This window comes from Cuculus canorus, chromosome 8 (genome assembly GCF_017976375.1).
Source record: "Cuculus canorus isolate bCucCan1 chromosome 8, bCucCan1.pri, whole genome shotgun sequence".
NCBI lineage: Eukaryota > Metazoa > Chordata > Aves > Cuculiformes > Cuculidae > Cuculus > Cuculus canorus.
Genome location: NC_071408.1, coordinates 22,010,623 through 22,031,585, shown reverse-complemented (window position 1 = coordinate 22,031,585; position 20,963 = coordinate 22,010,623). Strand labels below are relative to the sequence as shown.

Below are 20,963 nucleotides of genomic sequence, written 5' to 3'. Positions count from 1 at the left end.
AGAAAGCTGGTGATGGAGTGGTAGGAGCAGGACCACCAGCAGCAGGAAAGCCCTACAGCTATCAAATGCCTGCCTGGACATGCAAAGCACTGCACACTGCCACCTCTCATCCCCTGGGGAAAGGGGACAGCACTGCACATGGCAGGAAGCACTTCCATAGCTGAGGGGGCTCCAAAGCCACCCCATTGGGGTTCACACACATACATCCACCCCCACAGACACGTCAGGTTCTCCCCTGCAGGCAGCACATCGGATCCTGCATACAGCCAATTCCAGTAGCCGAAGGCCGTCTGGTGAGCACGCAGCCCACAGAGCGCGTGACTTGCCTGTGGCTGAGCAGGTACCAGCACATCCATCAGCAAGACACTGACACTGCCACAGTGACAGCTGAATACATCCGCAGGGGGGCTCGCCTTGCCCTCAGAGCCACGCGTGGATCTCAGTAGGTGGGAATATGGCTGCTTAAGGCCTTAGGACACCGAGCGCAACACACACAATACAGCCTCTGTTCAAAGTAAGCAGCAACAGAATCGAAACCACTTCATTTCAAGGGTGCATTCAAGGCCCTGAGCTGCAGTTGGCATCAAGACAATTCTCCAAAGTGGCAAAGCGCTCCTGTTGAGAGAGCAAGTCCTGCCCAGCTCCCTCAGACATAGTGTGCAATAGTTTCAAGGACGAGGGCCACCAATGTTCTGTCTCAGAAAATGAAGTAGGATTTTTTTTTTTCAGATTTGAGAGACCACTTAAAAGCTAAAGCCTCTATTGTATTACTCTGTTGTAACAGGAAAACAAATCTGAACCATCAGCTGTGTACCTCTCCGCAGCTGCAGTGGAAATCATTTCAGATACTCTTGACTGCAGCAAACCTGTAGGGAGAAGCAGGTGGTTCACAGGGTTACCAAAACAGCAATCGAACCAAATGCTACACGTTTTATTTGTGCATTTGGTATGCAAGCCAGCAAGAAGACACAGCTCAGCTTTGAGATGAGTAAACAGATGAGAAATATTGTCAGGCTTGAGGGATCCAATTTAACTGCACTTACATAGAAACCATCTGTAAAAAGGCTCTATTTTTTTTTTCATTACTCAGAGTGCAGAAATGATCTCGAGAAACTCCTCCCATGCCTCACAGAGGCTTCAGAGATTATTATCTTTATGTTAAGAGTAGTATATAAAAGGAATTGAAACACCAGCACGGTTTGCCAGAGGAATATGATTATTTCCAAAGCCAAAACTAGAATAAGATGTTTGCCATTTGAGTTGTGCAAGCCAGTTACTGCACATTCAGAGGGCACCCAACATATACTTTATATTCTTGAACACTTACATTCATGAGCATGAGATACTGTTAAAGGTGCACTTTTGAGTAAAAGTTTAAAAAAAAACCCAACTTAAAAATGGGAGCTTTTAAAGAAACCACAAAGCACTTGGCTTTTGAAAGCTCTTCTGTCATACACAGAGAATGCCGTGAATCACACGCACATTAGCAGATGTCATGTGCAAATCTCTACTGCAACACGAGGAGGACAGACCTCAAGCACTTTGGCATCAAAAAGAAGTCTACGTTTTAAGCCGGCTGCTGACAGCCGTAACACTGTTAATTACAACTTACAGCTTACAGTTGTGGGAATGTTGCAGAAAATACCAGAGCAATAAAAAAAAATATTCTGCACCTGTTTAAATGAATTAAAAACGTATTTGAAACTTTTGGCTGAAGCATTTGGTTCAGGTCAACAGTTACACCCAAGTTCATATTAACTCCAGGTGCACACTGCAATACCCTAATAAGCAAATTAAATTATTTAATAAGCCAGGCGGGGAAGAGGCCTTGACATAATGGTCAAACCTGTGGTAGAAGCTAAGCTTGGGGAAGCTTTAAAGGACCGTGCTTAACCTTTAACTATAACAAAACAGTTCACTGCCTTATGGCATTTGCTGTAAGCCACCTCAACAGAAAAGGAACAAAATGGTAAGGTACTGCAGCTACATCTAAGCTCTTTGCACTGCATACATGTTTTCTAGTGTGGATATCGCAGTACATGGAGCCAGTTTAAAAACAAAGTAGTCAATTTTCAAATCATTTGGACAGGTTTACTTCCACATAAGAAGGTTTTAAAAATGCTTTTGAAAAGTGATTGGTAGCTTCTGGTGAGAAATATAACGTAGGTTATCTCAAAAAAGTTGGATATGCTGCAAACATCCTTCCTCTACACCTGAAGAGAGAGCTGTTGATCTAAAGTTTAATTCACAATGCCATTACTTGGAGTTTTACTAAATGCAGTAATGTTTCTTGTATGCTTCAGCGTAGATCAGAACCTCATTTCCTGGGTCACCTTAAAGATAAAATCCAAACTGGGAGCTTTTCAAGCCATATTTGTGTCTTACCAATGCCTTTCTGCACATCCATTTTACTCTGATAGAATATTTCCATCTAACAGAAGAGCAGCATGTTTTATTCCTGGGCACATCTGTTTCCTGCTCTTACAGTACATACTTGGTCTGCACTAAAAGTACCACACACTAAATTTATGAAACACTGAGGCACACTGAGTATCTGTGTAAATCTCCACTCAGCCCTTTAGCAGGAAAGAGTAGGAAAAGAACACAGCATGAAAACCAGTGAAGGATTTGAGTGGCAAGGTCACTCTGATCATCCCAAATGTCAGTCTTACATAAAATAAGAACTGACACTTTCTCATTTGTAAGTGATATTGAAAGGTAGCAAGATTGATTTTTTTTTTTTTTTAAAAAAAAAGCTTTATTATACAAAAGATGATCTAAACCCAGAAGACATCTTCTAAAGTTCTAGGAGTTTTGCTCTGTGACTTGTACTTCCATATGCTTTTCCAAAAAGCCAAGACAAAAAGACTCATTACCCCCAGTTTCTTCATGCCAAGAAAAAAAACATAGCTGCATCAAAATCTGTTATTTATTCTTTGTATTCCAAGAACTGCTGAAGTCTTTTCTTATGCTCCGCAGACACTTGCACTGCACTGAAAACAACAAATGCAAAATGTAAGATTTTACATTAAATGTAACAGACCACAAAAATAAATCCTCATGCCAGAATTAAGTATACATTGAAATCAACAATTACACTGAAGCGAAATTTCAGAAAACTCAGCTGTATGAGAAACTTACATTCCAAGCACAAAAAAAGTATATTAACCCTTAAAGCTGTCAATTCTTAACTCCAACAGCTTTTACTACTCAGACACCTGTGCCATGAAACCCAGCCTACTTCTTCACCTTTAAACACACACAAGCAATTATTTAACTTGCAAGAATGATTTAGATAAAACAGAACCTCTTAAAATGACTTCTCCTATATATCTAGAACTTCCAGACTGAGCAATATTTCATCCCTACAGGGAGAGATGGGCAGATACTGCGGGAGCTTCAGTCCCACATATAAGGAGGCCAAGTATGAAAGTCTGCCTGGTGTGACAGTAGCTGAGTAAAAGCCATCAGACAACCAAGTAGAAAGGGAATTTGATTATTTGGATCTTCACAGAATTCTCAGTATTCTTTCCCTACAGAACAGACAATTGTCTCTAGTTGATTTACTCTTTTCAACAGCTAAGATTTATTAAACGAGCAGTATTCATGGACTGCTTCTAATGAGTTCATGAAAAGTCACTAAGAAAAATTGCCCAGGAACCTATGAATAATAAGTTTCTAAGGGAGACTACATACCTACACAAGAATTTTTTGAAGTTTCACAAATCAAAAAATACCATGTTGGAATAAAGACCTGGCGGGATTTTTGCCCCAGCTTCCCTTTTCACAGATCCTACAGTAACGTAAATTAAAACAAGCAAGCACTGAGAAGCTCTTACTTCAAGTGTTCTCCAAAGACAGTAGTTATCCGGTACAGTGCTGTTTTCAGAGATGCTCTAAGTGCAAATCGTAGTGTTTTGTAGGACGTGTCCACCAGACTTCCTGAAATCCTGGAGGGCTTGCTAGAAACATGAGGCAGTTTGAAGTATCTGTCTACAACCTGATTGAGAAAATCATAAATGAAGTTTCATCTGTTCAATTATTTTGTATTATATTCGCACTGTTATAATTATTTCAATTATAACATAACTAGCAACATATTTATGTCAAATCAAGCAAAAAGAAAGTGCAGGTTCAGAAATTCTACCAGGACACACAAAAATTACTAGAGACTGAGCCTGACCTTGCATTTTCTGATCATTATAGAACCATGTTCTGCAAAATAAGATTCTCTGTTAACAAGTCTTAAATGCTACGCCAAACACACTCTGCGGTAGCAATACAATTCTGTCCTGTTTCATGACTTGTTTCTGTCAGAAACAAGGGTATTGTGGGTTTTTTTCCCCCCGGTGCCAGTTCTTGGAAAAGATGACTTACACTGAAGAACTTTAATACCCTCTATATTCTTTCCGAGAATCTCCACTAAGACAGAGGAAAAATTATTAAGTCAATGGGACACGCACGGCCTTGGAAATAAATCTGGATTTTTTTAAAATACACATTACACAAACATCAGTAATTTGAGAGTAATGTCTTAATATTAGTAGAGAAACACCACACAGATCTTATCTCCTGTGATTTGCAATGTCTCCAATGGCTCCAGGTTGCACAAGGAATTGTGTACAGCCAAACCAAGATTAAGTCCTAACTACACATAAACTATTGTAATTGCTGCATCCTTGAAATAAAGTCTTTAAGTTTGTGTTTGTTTGGGTTGGTGTTTTTTAAATTAAACATTCCATTAAAAACACGCTTTCTACTTTTACATTTTAAAAACCTAACAAGGCTTTTATTCAACTGTTTCAGAATACACATAGTGGCAACTAGTTGTTTTGTTTAGATTAACTGCAGAAGAGAAGCCATTTACAGTGGGAACAACTTGAATGTTATGACTGGTCAGCAGTGTCAAAACATAGAATCAACAAAATTCCTTCTTGTCTCCTAAACTTATTCTGCAGTAAGGAAAATTTAACCTTTTTTACCTCCTGAAGAGTCAGTAAAGCATCCAGGATAGCTGGCAGTGTAGTTTGGACAACTCCAAATTGGTCTTCAGTAAAGGAAGCTGCTACCAAGTGAGATAGACCTTTAAAAGAAAAGAAAAAAAAAAAAAGAAGTTTCCTATAATTACTGAATTCTCAGCTTCTAAAGCATTAACAAAGATAGTGGTTCTGCCTGAAGATTCCACCAGCATGGAGGAATTCCTCAGAACTTACTGCAGCCAGATGACAGGTACCTCAGCTTTGGGACTAAATCAGTCACAGGTTTGATAGGCATGCAGTAGTTTGTGGTTGATAAGGCAAGAGAGATGAGATATAAAATAAAATTTTAAGAAAGCATTGGTTCCCTCTTTCCACTGCTCTGGAGCTGTGCCCAACATCAACCAAGAGATGGGACTCATTTCACAATTCTTCTGGCCATACACAAACATTTCCAGATGACTCAACTTTCTCTGTTCAGCTTGCATGAGAAGAACTCTCTACTACTTTGAAGGAAACCTTCATTTAATTTTAAATCCCTTCTCAGTTTACTTGTTTATCATATTTTTTAAAAAGAAATTAGAGGCCAGCCCTCTGCCCTTAGTTAAACAAAAATGGCATCTTCTACTGTTCTGCAAACTTTATGCATGATTCCCATCTATATTCCAATCATCCCAACTCTTCATCTTAAGTGCCCATAGCAGGGGGGTTGGAACTGGATGACCTTTAAGGTCCCTTCCAACCCAAACCACTCTATTTCTGAACGCCTGACATGTCTGCCCATAGAACATCTAACCTAGGTAAAAACATCATCTTTTTGCACAGACAAATTTAACACAATATTCTATCAATACTGGTATTTTCTCATGACTTTGAAAATAACAAGAAATTCCCATAGTGTAACCACATAGTCATTGTTCTTCTAATTCTCTCCAGGCCGCCTTTCTCCATTTACTTGTTAAGTTACTACCCGAGTGCTTCCCTCCCTCAGCACTCCATGATTCACAGAGAGAGACTTGTAGCTTTTAGTCAGAAAAGCTGTTTGAAAATACATCGTAAATCTGTTACTGAAAAAATTGCAGAAGTGATAGACGGTTTCACATGGGAGAGAAGCAACAGAAATGCAGCTTAGGAATATCTACCAAACTTCTATAGAACATAAACTAAGAAATCTCACATGGGATCTCAAAGCTAACAAATTAATGAGACTTTTACTCATGTTCATAGCATGTTGGTCAGATTTTTGTCAAAACAGATTCAAAGATTTTTCTTCCATTACACTTATAAAGCATGGAGCCCCAGAAACCAGGAAATGGATCCTTTTAGCTGTAGTTTCATGAGACAGTGGATCACCTGCGAATAGAAACTGCTCACCTTCTAAAGCCCAGATATGCATTTGGGCATCGGAGAAAACAGCTTGGATGGAGGCTTCTGGGTGCTGAGAAGAAATCAAAGCATTTTGAGTGCATTTCATAAACAATATCACCAAAATCACAGTTTCCAATTAAAGCGTTACACGTTTGACAGCGTCCTGTCCCTCCCTTCAGTAAAGACCAGCGAGGCTGACAGATGTCAATGAGCAGGCAGAAAATTCTGATCTTTTAAGAAACTAAATTTCTTTCTGGACAGGAGCTGCCCACAAAACTATAGCTAAAATTGAGATTTCCAGAAAGGAAAGTATATTAACTAACTAGTTTTCAAGCACTAAACAGGCAATACAATTCCCCCATGCCATTTCATGACCTTGCTTGTCTTAGTCTCTGCTCCAGGCTATAATTGATCAGAATACACTGCTGTACACGTCAGCATAAGCCATTATCATATACACAGAAGAGATCTGCATATAAAAATACAATCTCTACTTGCAGGAAACATTTAAATCCATGAAAAACAAAGACCTAAAGTAGGGGTGGCTGCTTCTGTAAAACTTGAGTTATTCTTCAATTATGCTTAGGAAAAATCCAATTGTTTTTTCTGTGTAAATACTATGCAAATTTAGTTGAGATGTTCAAGTTCACCTGAGAAGTAGTAGTAATATCGATACCAATGTTTCACAAGGAGAAATTCCCAACATTCTAGCTACCACTTCTCCCACGAAAGAAAACTGTAAAGAATTCATTTGGTCCACTGACCAAACAAGAGGTAGTTAACTTAATTTTAACATTAACTAAACGCTGTGTCATCTTACAATTAACATACCAAGACAAATGCATTGAAGTTCTTATTTGTGTTTTACTAGTGCACAATGCTTTCAGTAAAATGCGGTTCATAATCAGATGAGTTTAAACAAGTATAATTCTTTTTTATGCAGGTATGGGATACACCTGCTATGAAAATGACTCAGTATGAAGTTGTACTAAAGGAAAGGTCATAGAACTCTTACGATATGCAAGAGGCACATAGTGCCACAGTAGAACCCATACACTCACGCATTTTTAGTCCACACTGTTCTGTCACAAAACATAAGATTGTGATTACCTTGCTGAAGAAATACATTATCAGGACTCGTTTTGACAAAAAGTTTTTTATCTGGAAAGAAACAAAAGATTATATTTAATCTGTATTTACCTGAAGGTACGCATAGTTAGTCCTCCTCAAACCTCTCACAGTGTAAAGGGGGCAGGGGGGGAAGGATTTTTGTTATGCAAGCTACTTGGAGAAAGAAGCATTCATCAACAGAAATTGAAGGTTCTTTCAGAAGGGAGAACACCTAAGATGCACTGGCTGTAACCTAGTTGTGCCGCAACTTTTACTCTACCTGTTCTTGCTTGTTCCGAAGCCACGTGTAAATAAAGCTTGGCTGTACTGCCTTGCTGCCAACTCTTGCGGAGAGGACTGGGAAGGATTCATGGTGAGAACCGTTCATTTGCAGATCTACAAGAGAAACAGTATCTTCAGAAAAAGTGGTTGCTATCACCTTAATCCTCAAGATACAGATCTCTATCAGCATACCTACTACACTTATGACTACAAGGCCAAAAACTGCTGTCTAAAAATCTCTACCTGAACCTGATGTCCACAGCTTTGGTCCTCTTCTCCTAGCTTCAGGACTTGGGACTGATCCTTGCCAAGGAGAGTTTACATCCTGAATTCTCATCTTGCAATTTAAAGCAGGTGAGCTGAAAGGTGAACCAACTTCAGACCCAGGCGATGTCTTTAAAGGCATTAAGGATGACTTAACCAGTGAAGACATGGAGGCTCTGGGAACAATATTAGATCTCTGTGACTGCAAAGGTACATCTTCTGCCGCAACAGCTCCTAATGAGAAAGGACACACTGCATGAAGACAAACAGGCTGGCACATATGCAAAAAAAGATGAAATTGTTCTTTTATTGTTACTTCAATAACCTCTCTATCGTTAGAGCTTTTATTAAAGGACATGGTTTCCGCTGTGGTTTTGCAAAGAAGTACACATCCACATAAGCATGAAATGTTTTAGAAGTTCATTAATTTAAAAACAGCAAATGACGAGAAGGATCCCTGTGGATTTCTTTCTTTTTCTCCTTTTGCTAGCTAGCATTACTACAGTCTGGTATACATCTACATAAAGGCATGCTTTTAGGATTAAGTACTAGGAAAAAAGTCTATCTACAGAAGACTGGCAATTCTTTCTGATTCTGCTTGGTATGTAAGAAAAGACAAGTCAGTTACAAAATCCAAGGAACAGCAGCAGTAGAAAAAATTCACCTCTGACACACCAAGAGTTCCCTGCTGCTCTAAGGGCACTCGTATCCTAGGCACTGACTCCTAAGGGATTCGATTACCTGGCACCTCTTGTGCTAACACAGCTCTGATGGCAGGAATGATGAGCCAGTCTGGCATGCAAAGCACCCAAAATGCTTGCAGGCTGCACACAGCTCAAGAGTCAGACCGGCTTTTCTTATCCTAAAATGATATTAGTGAACCACGAACATATTCAAAGTCCTCACAACAAAAAAACCAAAAACTAATTTTACCATCTTGAACTAATCATAAAGGCAGCTAGGAAAATTACAAAGCATCTCTTGGCAAGACTTAAGTTCTTCTTGTACCAGGTTCAACCCCTTACTAAAACTGTAATAATTAGACTTCCTTAATTCAGGCAAATGTGGAATAATGCTGTATTGAACATAACATCACGCAAAGTAAACAAACTGAGTAAACGTGGTCTTTCCAAGTTTTCTAGTTATTTTGGGATTATTTCAAAAAAGAATACCTAAAATCAAATTGGGGGAGAGCCTTGTTTTGTTTGCATTTATTTACAGAAAACCCTGTGATTCATTTTCCCCATACTACTTAAATGAGACTAATGTACTTTTGTAATCTATTGGTACTTTCATGCTTTAAAAACTATTATGAGCATTTCATCACATACCTGGAGTCTGTGGAGATACTTTCAGCTCTCCTGCTGGCTGCTTTGCTCTCCCATTTGCTGCTGCAGCTTCCTGCTGTGCGACCAGCCTCTGGGTCAGATCACTCAGAAGACTCAAACACTCCCTTGATATCGCAGTCCAGTTGTGTGGGTGCCCACCTAGCAATAAGCACACAAAAAGAAAATGCAGTTGGTAAGTTTAACCCTTTTATCCATTCTGACAGCATCCATGAGCTCTCAGCATAAGCTTCAAAGATGATAGTACCACTCTATTTCCAAGAAGACACAGTGCGTTCTCACCGTGACAGTTTATTTGTGCTGAGATGATGAAAACACAGACAGGCTCTATCCTCCTGCAAACAGATGACTCTAAAGAGACAGTAGTGAAATCTGCTAAACAAGCAGGAGAAACAGGCAGCTCAGCCCATCAGATCAGAAATCACCAAACAGCTAAAATTAACAAAGCAGTATCAATGGTGACAGTAAAGAGTTTGGAAGTAGTACAAACACTAGAATTCCTGATGAGGCATAACAAAGTTCCTGAAGGCTTTTAAGCAGTTTTAGTTTACCTTCTCTACCATATATTTGCATATAGCAAGAGGCTTGAATACCAGTTGAAATTAGAGCCATTGTTTGCTTTCACAACTCTAGTGGTAGCTCACTATTTCATGCTCGATTTCACCTCACTCACATCTGAACGGGCTTTCACACCCATCTGTTAGATTATTCAGTTTAAACTATTTGACTAGTGGTGTTAAGAGGACTCCACCTTCAATACCCTAAAGACCCGTGTTTCCTCACAGCTGTCATTTAATCAAACAGGCACAAGAATCTGTTGAGTTTAGTAGATGAAACAATATGAACACAGATAAATTAAGCACCCTTTGGAAAAAATCATAGGGATACCTTTACTGATGAGGCCTTCTGGCTTATGTAGCACACATCACAGCACTAAATAACTTCTAAAAGCATTTAACTAACACTTAAAATAAAAAAATAAAAAAAAAAATCAACATGAAATAGTTTTATAGTTACCTGGCTGACTAAGGCTAAAGACTTCCTGTCGTCGAACAGGAGAATATTGGGAAAGTAACATCAAGTCTTGTAAGGCTAAAAACTACAAAGAAGGGAAAATGTTTTAGTGCACATGAAGTCTAACAGATTCCTCTAATAATGCCATTATCCATACAAAAGCAAATCCTAACAAGGAATGAGCTCACATAGACTAAAATCAACCATGTAACAGATAAAGAAAGGCAGCAAATGACTGCACACATCCCTAGAACTGCTTTGGGTGGGGCTGCCGAGTTAGCAAGACCTTCAGAGGACTTTACTGATAAGTAATTTCTTTGGAGTTAAAGATCCAACACCATTTTTTTATCATAACAGCTCACACAAAGAAATAAAGATGCAAAAATCTAAGAAAAAAAACTGTTTCTGCAAGCCAGAGCTCAACTACACAGTATGCCTCACAGTACTGGACCTAATACTGCTTTTTCATGGGATTAAGTAGCTAATTTGACAAAGCAAAAATAACCAGATTTCTCACAATGTGCAAGACCCAACTGTAAATCAGACACCTTGGTAATGGCAGAGATTATAAATTAGACTTCCTCTACCTTTAACTGTGCTTTGTTCAACTCTTCCCCACCCATCCTTAGATAATGCAGCAAAGCTTGAAAAAGATTCAAATGGATTGCAGCCTATTATATCTCCACTCTTGTCAGAGGTCTGTAAAATTAGTAAATGTGGGGTTTGCATGTGCAGGAGAATATTCTTATCTTTATTTACATAATACTTCTTATATGAGGTCTCCAATTTCTAAGTATTATAATCAGCAAATCCCATTAATGATTACCACAGTCAGACCAAAATTATTATTCTTAGTCATAGATTTTAAGTAGCCCTTTAGTATTGACCTTTTAGAAAAAGAAATCCAACTTCCAACATAAACATGGAAATAGATCTTTAACTTCAACAGAGAACACAAACAAGTAGCAGGGCAAAGCATTAAGAGCTTACAAAAGTTTGTCAAACATCTGATTATCTGACAAGACTCAAAATTGAAAGAATTAAAAAGAATAAGAATGTCACTAACCTACTGTTTTTGCATCAGTACACAACGATATACTTATGTTGCAGGCAAGCAGGTATTACCCCTAAATAAATCAGGCTGCCTTCAGCTTAAAGTAACTGTGCAGTGAGCACCAGCAGATGTCACTGCTAAACAAGTTTTCACCATTAAGTGTAACTTAACTTCCTCCTTGAGTGTTCCAAAACAGCTTTTTAAAGATCTAGTGACTTAAATAAAACAACCGATACCTACAAGACCTGACTGCATGCTTTGAGAAACACTTTCGCAGCACACCCCTAGCTAGGAAGGTGATAGGAACTTGATTACCTTTATAATGAGGGGAGGGTTGCTGTTTAAGATTTTAGGCAGGCACTGGTCTGTCTCCTCAGCAAAAGTTGGCTGTACAGGAAAATGATGTGTCTAAAGATAAACATCAGAAGTTGCGTTATACAGAGCAAAACACTAGAAAACCTTATGGGAGATCAAACCCAAGTTCTTACTTGTCAGATGAACTACAAAAGCAGCTACACCATTGCTTTAACTCACCGTAAAACAGTCTGTAATCTCTAACACAGAAACAAAAAGACTTTACTCCTTAATTTTAAAATTGAGAAGTCTTGGAAAATACAGATATCTTTATCTGCAAATACCTTCCATGTACCCATATAACCCATATGTAGGGGCATGATATCATTATGAAAAGAAATTCCTCTAACCACATACCTGGAAAAAACTAGTGATGCCGTATTCAGAAACGACACTGACATCTAAACCGTCCCACCTGTCTTTAACAGTGTAACCACTCCAGTGAAGAGCTGAGGGTTCTTTTAACAAATAATAAAAGATATTTTTAATTCTTCTTTTGCACTGTTTCACTGATAAACTAATTAAGTCTTATTTTTATCATCAGGACAGCCATATTCTGTGTTTTAATATAATTGCTGTTCTTGCAGCTACAACAGTTAAAACAAACAGCAGTGCTTAAATTGGATTAAACAATGCATCATTTTAATGCTACTTCACAGGGATCAGTTTGGGGACAGATTACTTGTCACGTTTGTGTAACTGCATTCATTTTACGTATCATAGCTTTATTCTCTGTTTCCAGCTGCAAAATCGAAATTTGAGGTAGCAATAGCTTTCAAAGTGTTAAACTGATTTCATGTGGATTAAGTTTACAATTGCTTTCATGACTTTTCAGCTAACACTATCCAAATATTAATAAACAGCTTTGGAACTTTTTTAGCTTATTAAAAAAAAAAAATCATGCAGATAAACATCTTTTGCTCAATAGTCAAAAGGACAAGGTCCATCTTATACCTTCACAGCTGGATGTTTCTTTTTAGTTCCACAGTTTTATAAGCAATACAATAACCACAGACATTGACACACAGTGTTACTGGTGCTTCAACTATTATCCTTTGAAAAAAGGTGTTTGCACTCCAGAGCTGTTGTTGGAGCCATCTGAAGATTCTGACACATCATTAGATCAGTTATGCTCAACTCATTGTTGATCTTTTCTCCGTGCAGTCACAACAACTAGACTTTTTTAATTAAAGCTAACACTCCAACACGCACTGTATGCCATTTCATCTCCTAAGAGTGTTTTGCATCAATACACTGGTCCAGGTTTTAAACTTCACTTTTTTTTCTTACTAATTTGCAGTCTAGTAGTGTTTTTTGGGTTGGTTTGTTTTTTAATCAACTTAGACAAACATTTTTTTCCTTTGTATTCTTACAAAGAAACATTTGGATTAATAAAAGATAGGTCTTCTCCAATTCTTTGTTGGCAAGACATTTTTTTTTCCTCTCTTCAATCATGGACTCACATTTATTCTAATATGATTCATTATATATTTAAACAGCCTTTTTTTAGCCATATTAATTAGTAGCTTTATGACTGAATGAAAAAGAAAAAGCGTCTTAATTCCCAAGATTGCTTGAAGTCTACATTAATACTGCAGCCTGAATTAGATGAACATGTCTCTTTGGAGAACTGTGTGCTTTGATGGTTTGCTTAAATTTGAGATTTCTAGAGTTTAGCTGACAGAAAATTGAAAGTATTACACTCATTCTCCTATTGTAAAATTGAATTGAGAGCTATGCAATTTCTGAATATTTTCTTCCAGTCTTCAGCTAGTTTCACACTCAATTACAAAATCATTGCTTGGAAACACATACAGAGACCTAGCTAGTAACTCTGTCAGACACACATGGGCTCTGTGCTGGCCCAGCTGTCTCTACACCTAAAGAGGACAAAGAACACTCTGTAGACTCCATGAAGGACAAAGAGTTTCTTCATTAGGATGACCCCAACAGCATCTGCACAGATCTAGCATCAAACATGAACAGCAGAACAGAAACATAGAAATGGAAGTAGAAGAGTAAGAAGAGGAGGTGGAAATAACAAAACACCGATTTTGTAAGCAGCACAGACTTGTCTGGCTGCAACGAGAGAAAGGGAAGGCCTTTCTTACGGGTCAGTTATCAGATAGTCTCTGAAATACATACTTTGAAAATACAAAAATTCATAGTAAGTCACTTTATAGTAAAACTGCTTTTGAAAAGAAAGTATTCTATGTAAAATACTGATGTTAATGCCTTTAGCACTGTCAATAAGTACTCACCTCTGTAGCATAGATTTTGAAGAGCAACCATGCAATGTACCAGGTAATCAGAAGAAATACACCACATAACCAGGCATGGTAAAACAAGGAGAGATCCAATAAGCCAGTCAGAGTGTCAAGAGGATACAATTTACTGCAGAGAAAACAACCAAGAAGATGTAAGTATTTTTATTACAGAAGAGCTCTATAGTAAGCTGTTACAGTAGGAACAATTGCAAGAATAAAGTTGCATTGTTTTTACAAAAATAGTTTCTTAAAGATGTTTGAGGTACTATTTATCTTTTTCAGTAACTGTGATGAAATGAAGTTAAGAAAAAATAATGAAATCAAGGAAAATAAATATGAAATAAAGAACTATGATATAGTTTTAGTCAATTAAGCTATTAAGACTCTAGCTTCCCTATTTTAAAGCAAATGACAGCTGTATGAAAATGAATAAATTCCTCCCCAAAACCACAGAAAAGCAGATAAAACACACCTAGGTGATTTGGAGAGATGAGCCTTTCTAATACTTCAGAGACTTAGAGAGATGAAGGAAACGGAGAGGACTTCTTAGTAACTACCTACTTACATGTGGATGTTGGGTCCTTCTGGCCCCATTTCAGAAGCACCCAATGCTCCCCACATGCAATGTGAGGAGGCAAAGAACCGAGCCCTACTGCACACACAGAGACAGTTGCTGAACTGGGCTCATTCAGCAAAGGGAGCCGTCAGCAATATTCTCCTGTTTTCAGCACAGTATGCTACCTACCTGTCTACATGAAGATCCATAGTGGTGCATATCCATACCTTTGGGATATACCCTAGAGGAGCAAAAAGAAATGCTGAAACAAGTAAGATGCTGCAAAGCACATGTACACTAGGCCAAAAAGAAGACAAAAGTAGAATGCATGTATAGAAACAAGAGACTGGTCTTGTAACACAGGTGCACCAGGAAACAAACTGCCTTTGGTGGAGTGTTTTATTTATTTGTTTGTTTGTTTGTTTTTATTGCGTTTTTAAGAAATAGAAACAAGAGAATGATAAACGGTTTCAGGCAAGCAACTATGCATTGAGATATGCAGACCTTACCTGTTATTGCTAGATTCTCAGCATCGAGTTATTTGTGTTTCCTCACTCAAGAGGGTTAATAGTAATTAACATTAATTTTCAGTACAGCTCAGGCAGCATCAGAGTGCTATTAAAAACTTAATGGAAACTGATATAGAACCACCATACTTCTAATTTATCCCTTAATGCAAATAAAGTGGAAATAATTCTAGTATATTTTAACTTCATTTAGGAAGATAACTACAACCATAATATAAACAAATCCTGATTCTTTAGAAAGTCCAGTCAAACCATCCTCATCAGTACAGATTTTTTCACCACAGTTGTAAAGACCAAACTTCAATTTCCTATGGGAAGGAGCCATACTGCCTTTCTCTCCCCAGCTTCCTCCAAATAATGTAAAGGGTACTTGAGAATAAAGCCAAAGTGCTAATTTTTACTTCAGAAATAGTGAAAAATATAGCAACATTACATATAGTGAAGTCATGCCTGCTGCTGGTAAGCCAGGTTCAGCACTGTAATGGTGTATTTCCAACACCAGGCAATGGAAGGAGCAGTCCAAGGCACGTTTATCCATATTAAAAACGTTTGGGAATATTTAAAGACAAAAGGGAATACACACTACAGACTAACGCAATTTTTTTTTTACTGCACTAAGTTTTCAGATCTATAATCTTTTTTGCCACAAGTCAGGACAGGTACGTAAACAGCAGCCCAGAGCACCCGGTTTTAAAACGTGCACTCGTAAAACACCAGCTAATTAGAATTTGGTAGCTCCTCTCACACTGAAGTTATTTTACAGCTGAAATAAGCAAATAACAAGATTTCCTGCACAGAAATCACCAGAGACAGCAGCCTCTGTTTTGGTACAGTGACCAAACCCAGACTTCACATTAGAAAACTACTGCTCCCCACCCTCTTCTCCTTAGGATACCAATATTATCTTAGAATGTTATTAGCTAGACAAATCCTTATAGAAGGTGTTAATCGAGACACTTCTCATATGCTAAACAAGCTTCTGTGAGGCTGCAAGAATTGCCATCACACAAGTGTGCTGTACAAACCCTATGCCTTTTTTTACTATTTTGAAGAGGCGTTAGATCTCTCTAATAGTTTAAACAAGTCTATGCACCTTCAGCAAGTTACCTGGAAGGCTGAAAAACAGCGTAACAGGTCTGACTGATTTAAGGTTTTCAAAATACAGCAATTAAAAAAAAAGATAATTTCAAGAACCCTTACCAAAAAAGTAATATATGACACAGAAGTTCCTAACAAAATACAGTGATTCCACACAACTGTGTTTAATGAGGAGAGGTAAAGATCTTCTGAAACGCAAGTACTTGTATTGCTAAAAACAAAAGAAATAGTTTAGTATTCTGCATTCGGAACAAATCAATAAAATAGTAAAAAAAAGACAGGGTACTTAAAAACCTGAAGCCTAGATTAATTTAAAGAATTAGTTTAGAGCAATTCTGAGTGTTAAACCTACTACTTATTCTTCCAGTCTCTTTCTGCCATTTCATAATTGTCTCTAGCTCTCATCCCTTTTCACACTTGTAGCAATATGAAAATGGAGGATGGGATAAATTAACTCTATACACTGGGCACAAACTAGAACAACATTGTCTAATGCAAAACAAATAAAAATAAAAAACAGAAAAGGCATATTTAATCTTGTGTATTTCAGTTAGATTAGAAGCATTCCACTAAAATATAGGGAAAATTCAGACAAGCATGAGTTACAGTCAGTAATCCTCCAAGCAGTGAAACCAGTGTAAAACTGACAGACTGACAAATTGCACTTCTTTCCAAAGGACCAGAGCAACCTGCCTGACTCTATATGCAAATGAAAACAAAGTGATTTAATTTTTTGCTTAGCTAAATTGCATTTAAAACAAAAAGTCGACTTAACAATATTCATATAACAGAATTTTTAAAAATACTATAACTACAGCATTGCCAAAAGGATGCTTGGTTTGCTGATAAACTGAATGGTTGTGACTTAAATTTGTTTTCCACTAATACAAACTTGTTTAAAGATACCTTTTGCCAAATTGGTTGGACTTGGTAAACCTGGGAATCAGGCAAAGCTAATTGCTGCTACAGCAACAGATGAAATATTTGCAAGATGATGTTTCACAAGCCACTTCTTGCCATTTCACATTGGTAAAGATCTCTCTAGATCCAAAGATTCCTCCAATGGAATTAACGGAATTTCAGTTTTCGTATCACTACACACATGAATAAGCTTTGGATATTGAGCAAGATTTCATGGGCTTTAAATTATCTGATACCTAATTACAACTGATAATAGGCTTTTTTAATTTCTTCTCGGTATTTTCAGCTTTTAGGTGACCCTTGTTGACAGTTCCTGAAGTTAACATTCAGTTTGTGTATATTGTTTCTTCCCTGTAGTTCACTTTCCACAATGATCCAGCTCAGCCAGCTTTTAACGTGCATCAAAGGGGTATAAATTCTATAGTCACAGCATCCTGTATTTCTGTGTTCAACTAAAAAGGGCTGAGCAGAAGGAAGATGATGAACAGTACTGGTATTTAAAGCTGAGCGTACGCTTCATCTACTAGAGAAAGCATGCCAACAGACACCTGCTACCGCTGTATTACAAGATAGAAACAAACAGTCAAGGGTTTTTTTTGTCTACTTAGACATTCTTCTGCAAAGGTGTTTAAACCTCTTACCTGTATGATTGGGAATGGTAAATAATTCATATTGTTCATAAGATAAAAAAGACTATAACTGTATCCCATGAAAGCTCCAGAAAGTAGAAAAAAGAGGTGATATTCATTTAGGCACTTCTGAGGAACAGCATCACCTGGACTAAAATACAAAACTTAGAATTAATTCTGAGTTCAAAAAAAAAAAAGGCATTCTAATCTCAGAAAGTTCAAATCAGCAGGTCGATTGTTCTTTCCTGAACAGTACATACGATGATAGCTCAGCAAGTTTTTTCTGACGTAGGAGTCCCACCACCTATTTTTGAAAGTCTGCATGAAGATGCTTCTGGTAATTATGAATTGTGTCCCATTAAACAGAATACCAACACTTAGTTCAAGTGACAATTTGTCAGCATTCAACTTTCTATTAAGAACACTGGCAATTTAGTTGTTGTGGCCCACTTATTTCTCTGTGAATTGTAACACTTACAAAGGAGGGTATTTCCTATCCTTTAATACAGGATATCAACATAAGAGTCACTTATTTTTAATAGTACTCAAATTTTATTTTTTGTTTGAAAGAAAGCATCGACAAATACATTTTTAAAATAGAAGTTCTTTGCATCCTTAACACACAAATAACTACCTTTCTGAAGGTGTGCAGGGCACAGCAAGAAACTGGAACTTCCCTTTCGTCATAACCGCAGCGCACCAAGCAACCAACATTCCCATTACAGCATGAACAACCGAATGGATAGCTTGGCGAGGGTGAATAATTTTTCCTATGAGTTCTAATCGAGAGCACGGTATTGATGGCACAACTGTAAATAAAACCCAGAAGTGAATTTTCATTTCTTACTAATAAAACTCTTCATTAAAAAAACACTGAACAACCAAACCAAAGCAAACAAACCCCCACGCATTCTCACCAAATAACTTTCACTAGAATCAGTCACTAAACGATAAGGAAATCAATGAAGCAGCTCAGCTAAGAGGATCTCAGGCAAGAGGTAAGCAGTAACACGGGATGATTTACTTAAAAATAAGCTTTGCGCATTGTCTATAGTAATTTAAAAGGAAATCTACAATGTTAAGTACCTGAAATATAAATACAAATCTCTTTAAATGGTCATTCTTTTTAAAGAAAGTACTGTAGACAGTTCAGCAATTTACACAACCTACCTGCATAAAATTCAACATTGAAGATGCTTATTACCAGTATCACCACAGACATGAAGAAGATACAAAAGATGACATAGGAAGTATAGAAATCATTGAAAGAATCTAAAACAAACAAAAAATAATAATATTATTGCTCAGAAGATTGCAATAACACAACAGTGACTCATTAAGTAACAGAAAAGAACACTTAAGCAGTTAGCAACAACCCACTAAGTGCATAAGGGGGAGTAATGCAATGGATTCTATAATCTCACACCACATCTGCCCAGCTGCAAAACATTTCTGCATAAAAGCCTATTTAAATTTCACAGAAAATATTTTACACCCTTATAACTGGTTTTCTCATCAGTGAACACAGAATTTTGTTGAAAAAAAACCCTTTCAAAGTGAGTTAAACTATGGCTCAACTAACACAGCTTCCCTTCACTTAATAAAAGCTGCAACCATACAGCCACACTTAAAGGGTAAGAAATTTCTTACAAAGTAAATTGCTTTTGAAACTACAAAAGCCCAAAAGACCCAGTCAAAGGAGGGGGGGGTGGGGTGGAAAATCAAGCTCCTCTGCCTGGAGCAGCTGAATGATCAGGGGTATCAAGCTTCCATCTCTGGTTTTGGTGTGTGCACTCCAGTGATGGTTATCCTCACCACGCAGAGCAGCAGCTTTAAGAATTTCACTTGTGGTGCAACACACTAAAATTTAAGCAGTTTACGAGAATGGCAGCTGCACAAGGCAGAAAGGGGACACGTGCTGAAGTACTTAGAATGGAGAACTAAGTTATTCAACCTATTTTTCTCTGAAGGATGCACTTAGGTGAGATTGCAAGTTATTTCTGACTAGGGAGAATTATGGCTGTTATAGTGATGCAGATACAGACATCCCTCCCTTTCCCAAGCTCCTCCACAGTGGTCTCCCCCTTATACTGAAAATGCCAGCAAATAAACTCCCTTAAGAATCGTTTTGGAGTTCTAGAAAGCAAGCACCTTTTAATCAGGCCTGGGCAACACGAGGGAATGACCTCCATCAATCATGTGCAATGAGACAAGACCTGGGGACAGAATGTATTTCCTACTTACAGGTACGCGTCTAAATTTTCCCATAAATCTTATGCATATTCTATTACTTCGCAAGGATTCACTCTAATGTTATTATGAACTTGACAACAGTCAAAACTCTTGCAAATCTGGAGCTTTCGAGCCAGCTCTGCCTGACCTTGTGTTTAAGACGGGGAGAGACTGCAAACAGAGGGGATTACAGAAGATGCATCTGTTCAGCACACATCATATTGAACACAAGACATTATCATCTTCAAAGAATGAAGAGTGTCTGGAGAAACACTGTTTGAAACAAATCATGCAATCAGAGGGACATTCTGTCTCACGTTCAAAAAATACAATTATTTAGATGACATTTAACTCTACTCAACTTAAATCAAAAATATTCTACTTTTCGTAATAGACACCACTGCTCGCATCCCCCGAGGAGCCCCGAGCACCTACTGGAGATCCAGCGCACCGGGTGGAAGGGGTCGAGGCCGCTGAGGACGATGAAGGCCGCAGTGCAGACGGGCAGCAGCAGCACAGACCAGGCGACGGCGGCCACCACCCTCCAGCCCAGCACCTGAAGTAAGGAAGCAGAGCGTAAGAGACCGCAGGAGGGGGGGCGAGGGCTGCCTCTCAGGCCCCGTGCTCACCTGCCGGAGGAGGCGCGGCTGCCAGCCGGCCCCCACCTGCATGGCCGCCCGCACCGCCGTTCAAAGTCTCCGCCGTTCAGCAGCTACTTCCGGCGCGCGCCAGAAGGCTGAGCCGCCACCAGCCAATGGGAGGAGCGCAGGGCCGTTTGCCCCGCCCCCAGACCAGGACTACAAGTCCCGGCGTGCCCCGCGCGACGGCTCCGTCATGGCGGCGCCGACCCACGTGGTGCCGGCCCGAGGGAGACGGGAAGGGGAAGCCGGGCTGAAGACAAAGCGGGCAGCTGCGTCATAGAATGGTTTGGGTTGGAAGGAACCTTAACGATCATCTAAGTTCCA

At 38.5% G+C, this 20,963-nt stretch overlaps 1 protein-coding gene across 2 annotated transcripts; it reads right to left on the bottom strand.

Moving 5' to 3' along the window:
• Nucleotides 1-1,189: 1,189 nt before the first annotated feature.
• Nucleotides 1,190-20,844, bottom strand: NDC1 (NDC1 transmembrane nucleoporin). Of its 2 annotated transcripts, none has more exons than XM_054073140.1 (18): nt 20,628-20,844; nt 20,434-20,554; nt 18,937-19,038; nt 18,401-18,575; nt 17,779-17,917; nt 16,319-16,427; nt 14,781-14,832; nt 14,030-14,162; nt 11,730-11,822; nt 10,364-10,445; nt 9,332-9,487; nt 7,980-8,234; nt 7,735-7,850; nt 7,455-7,505; nt 6,351-6,414; nt 4,983-5,083; nt 3,840-4,000; nt 1,190-2,993 (listed from the first exon to the last, which is right to left on the bottom strand). In XM_054073140.1, exons 1-18 carry the CDS (start codon nt 20,667-20,669, stop codon nt 2,930-2,932), a joined length of 2,016 nt encoding a protein of 671 aa, XP_053929115.1. In that variant the 5' UTR covers nt 20,670-20,844; the 3' UTR covers nt 1,190-2,929. The 2 variants fall into 2 exon arrangements, with proteins under 2 accessions (XP_053929115.1, XP_053929116.1); XM_054073141.1 differs by lacking the exon at nt 20,628-20,844 and adding an exon at nt 20,147-20,271 and having other exon boundaries at nt 20,434-20,541.
• Between the last annotated feature and the right edge of the window lie 119 nt (nt 20,845-20,963).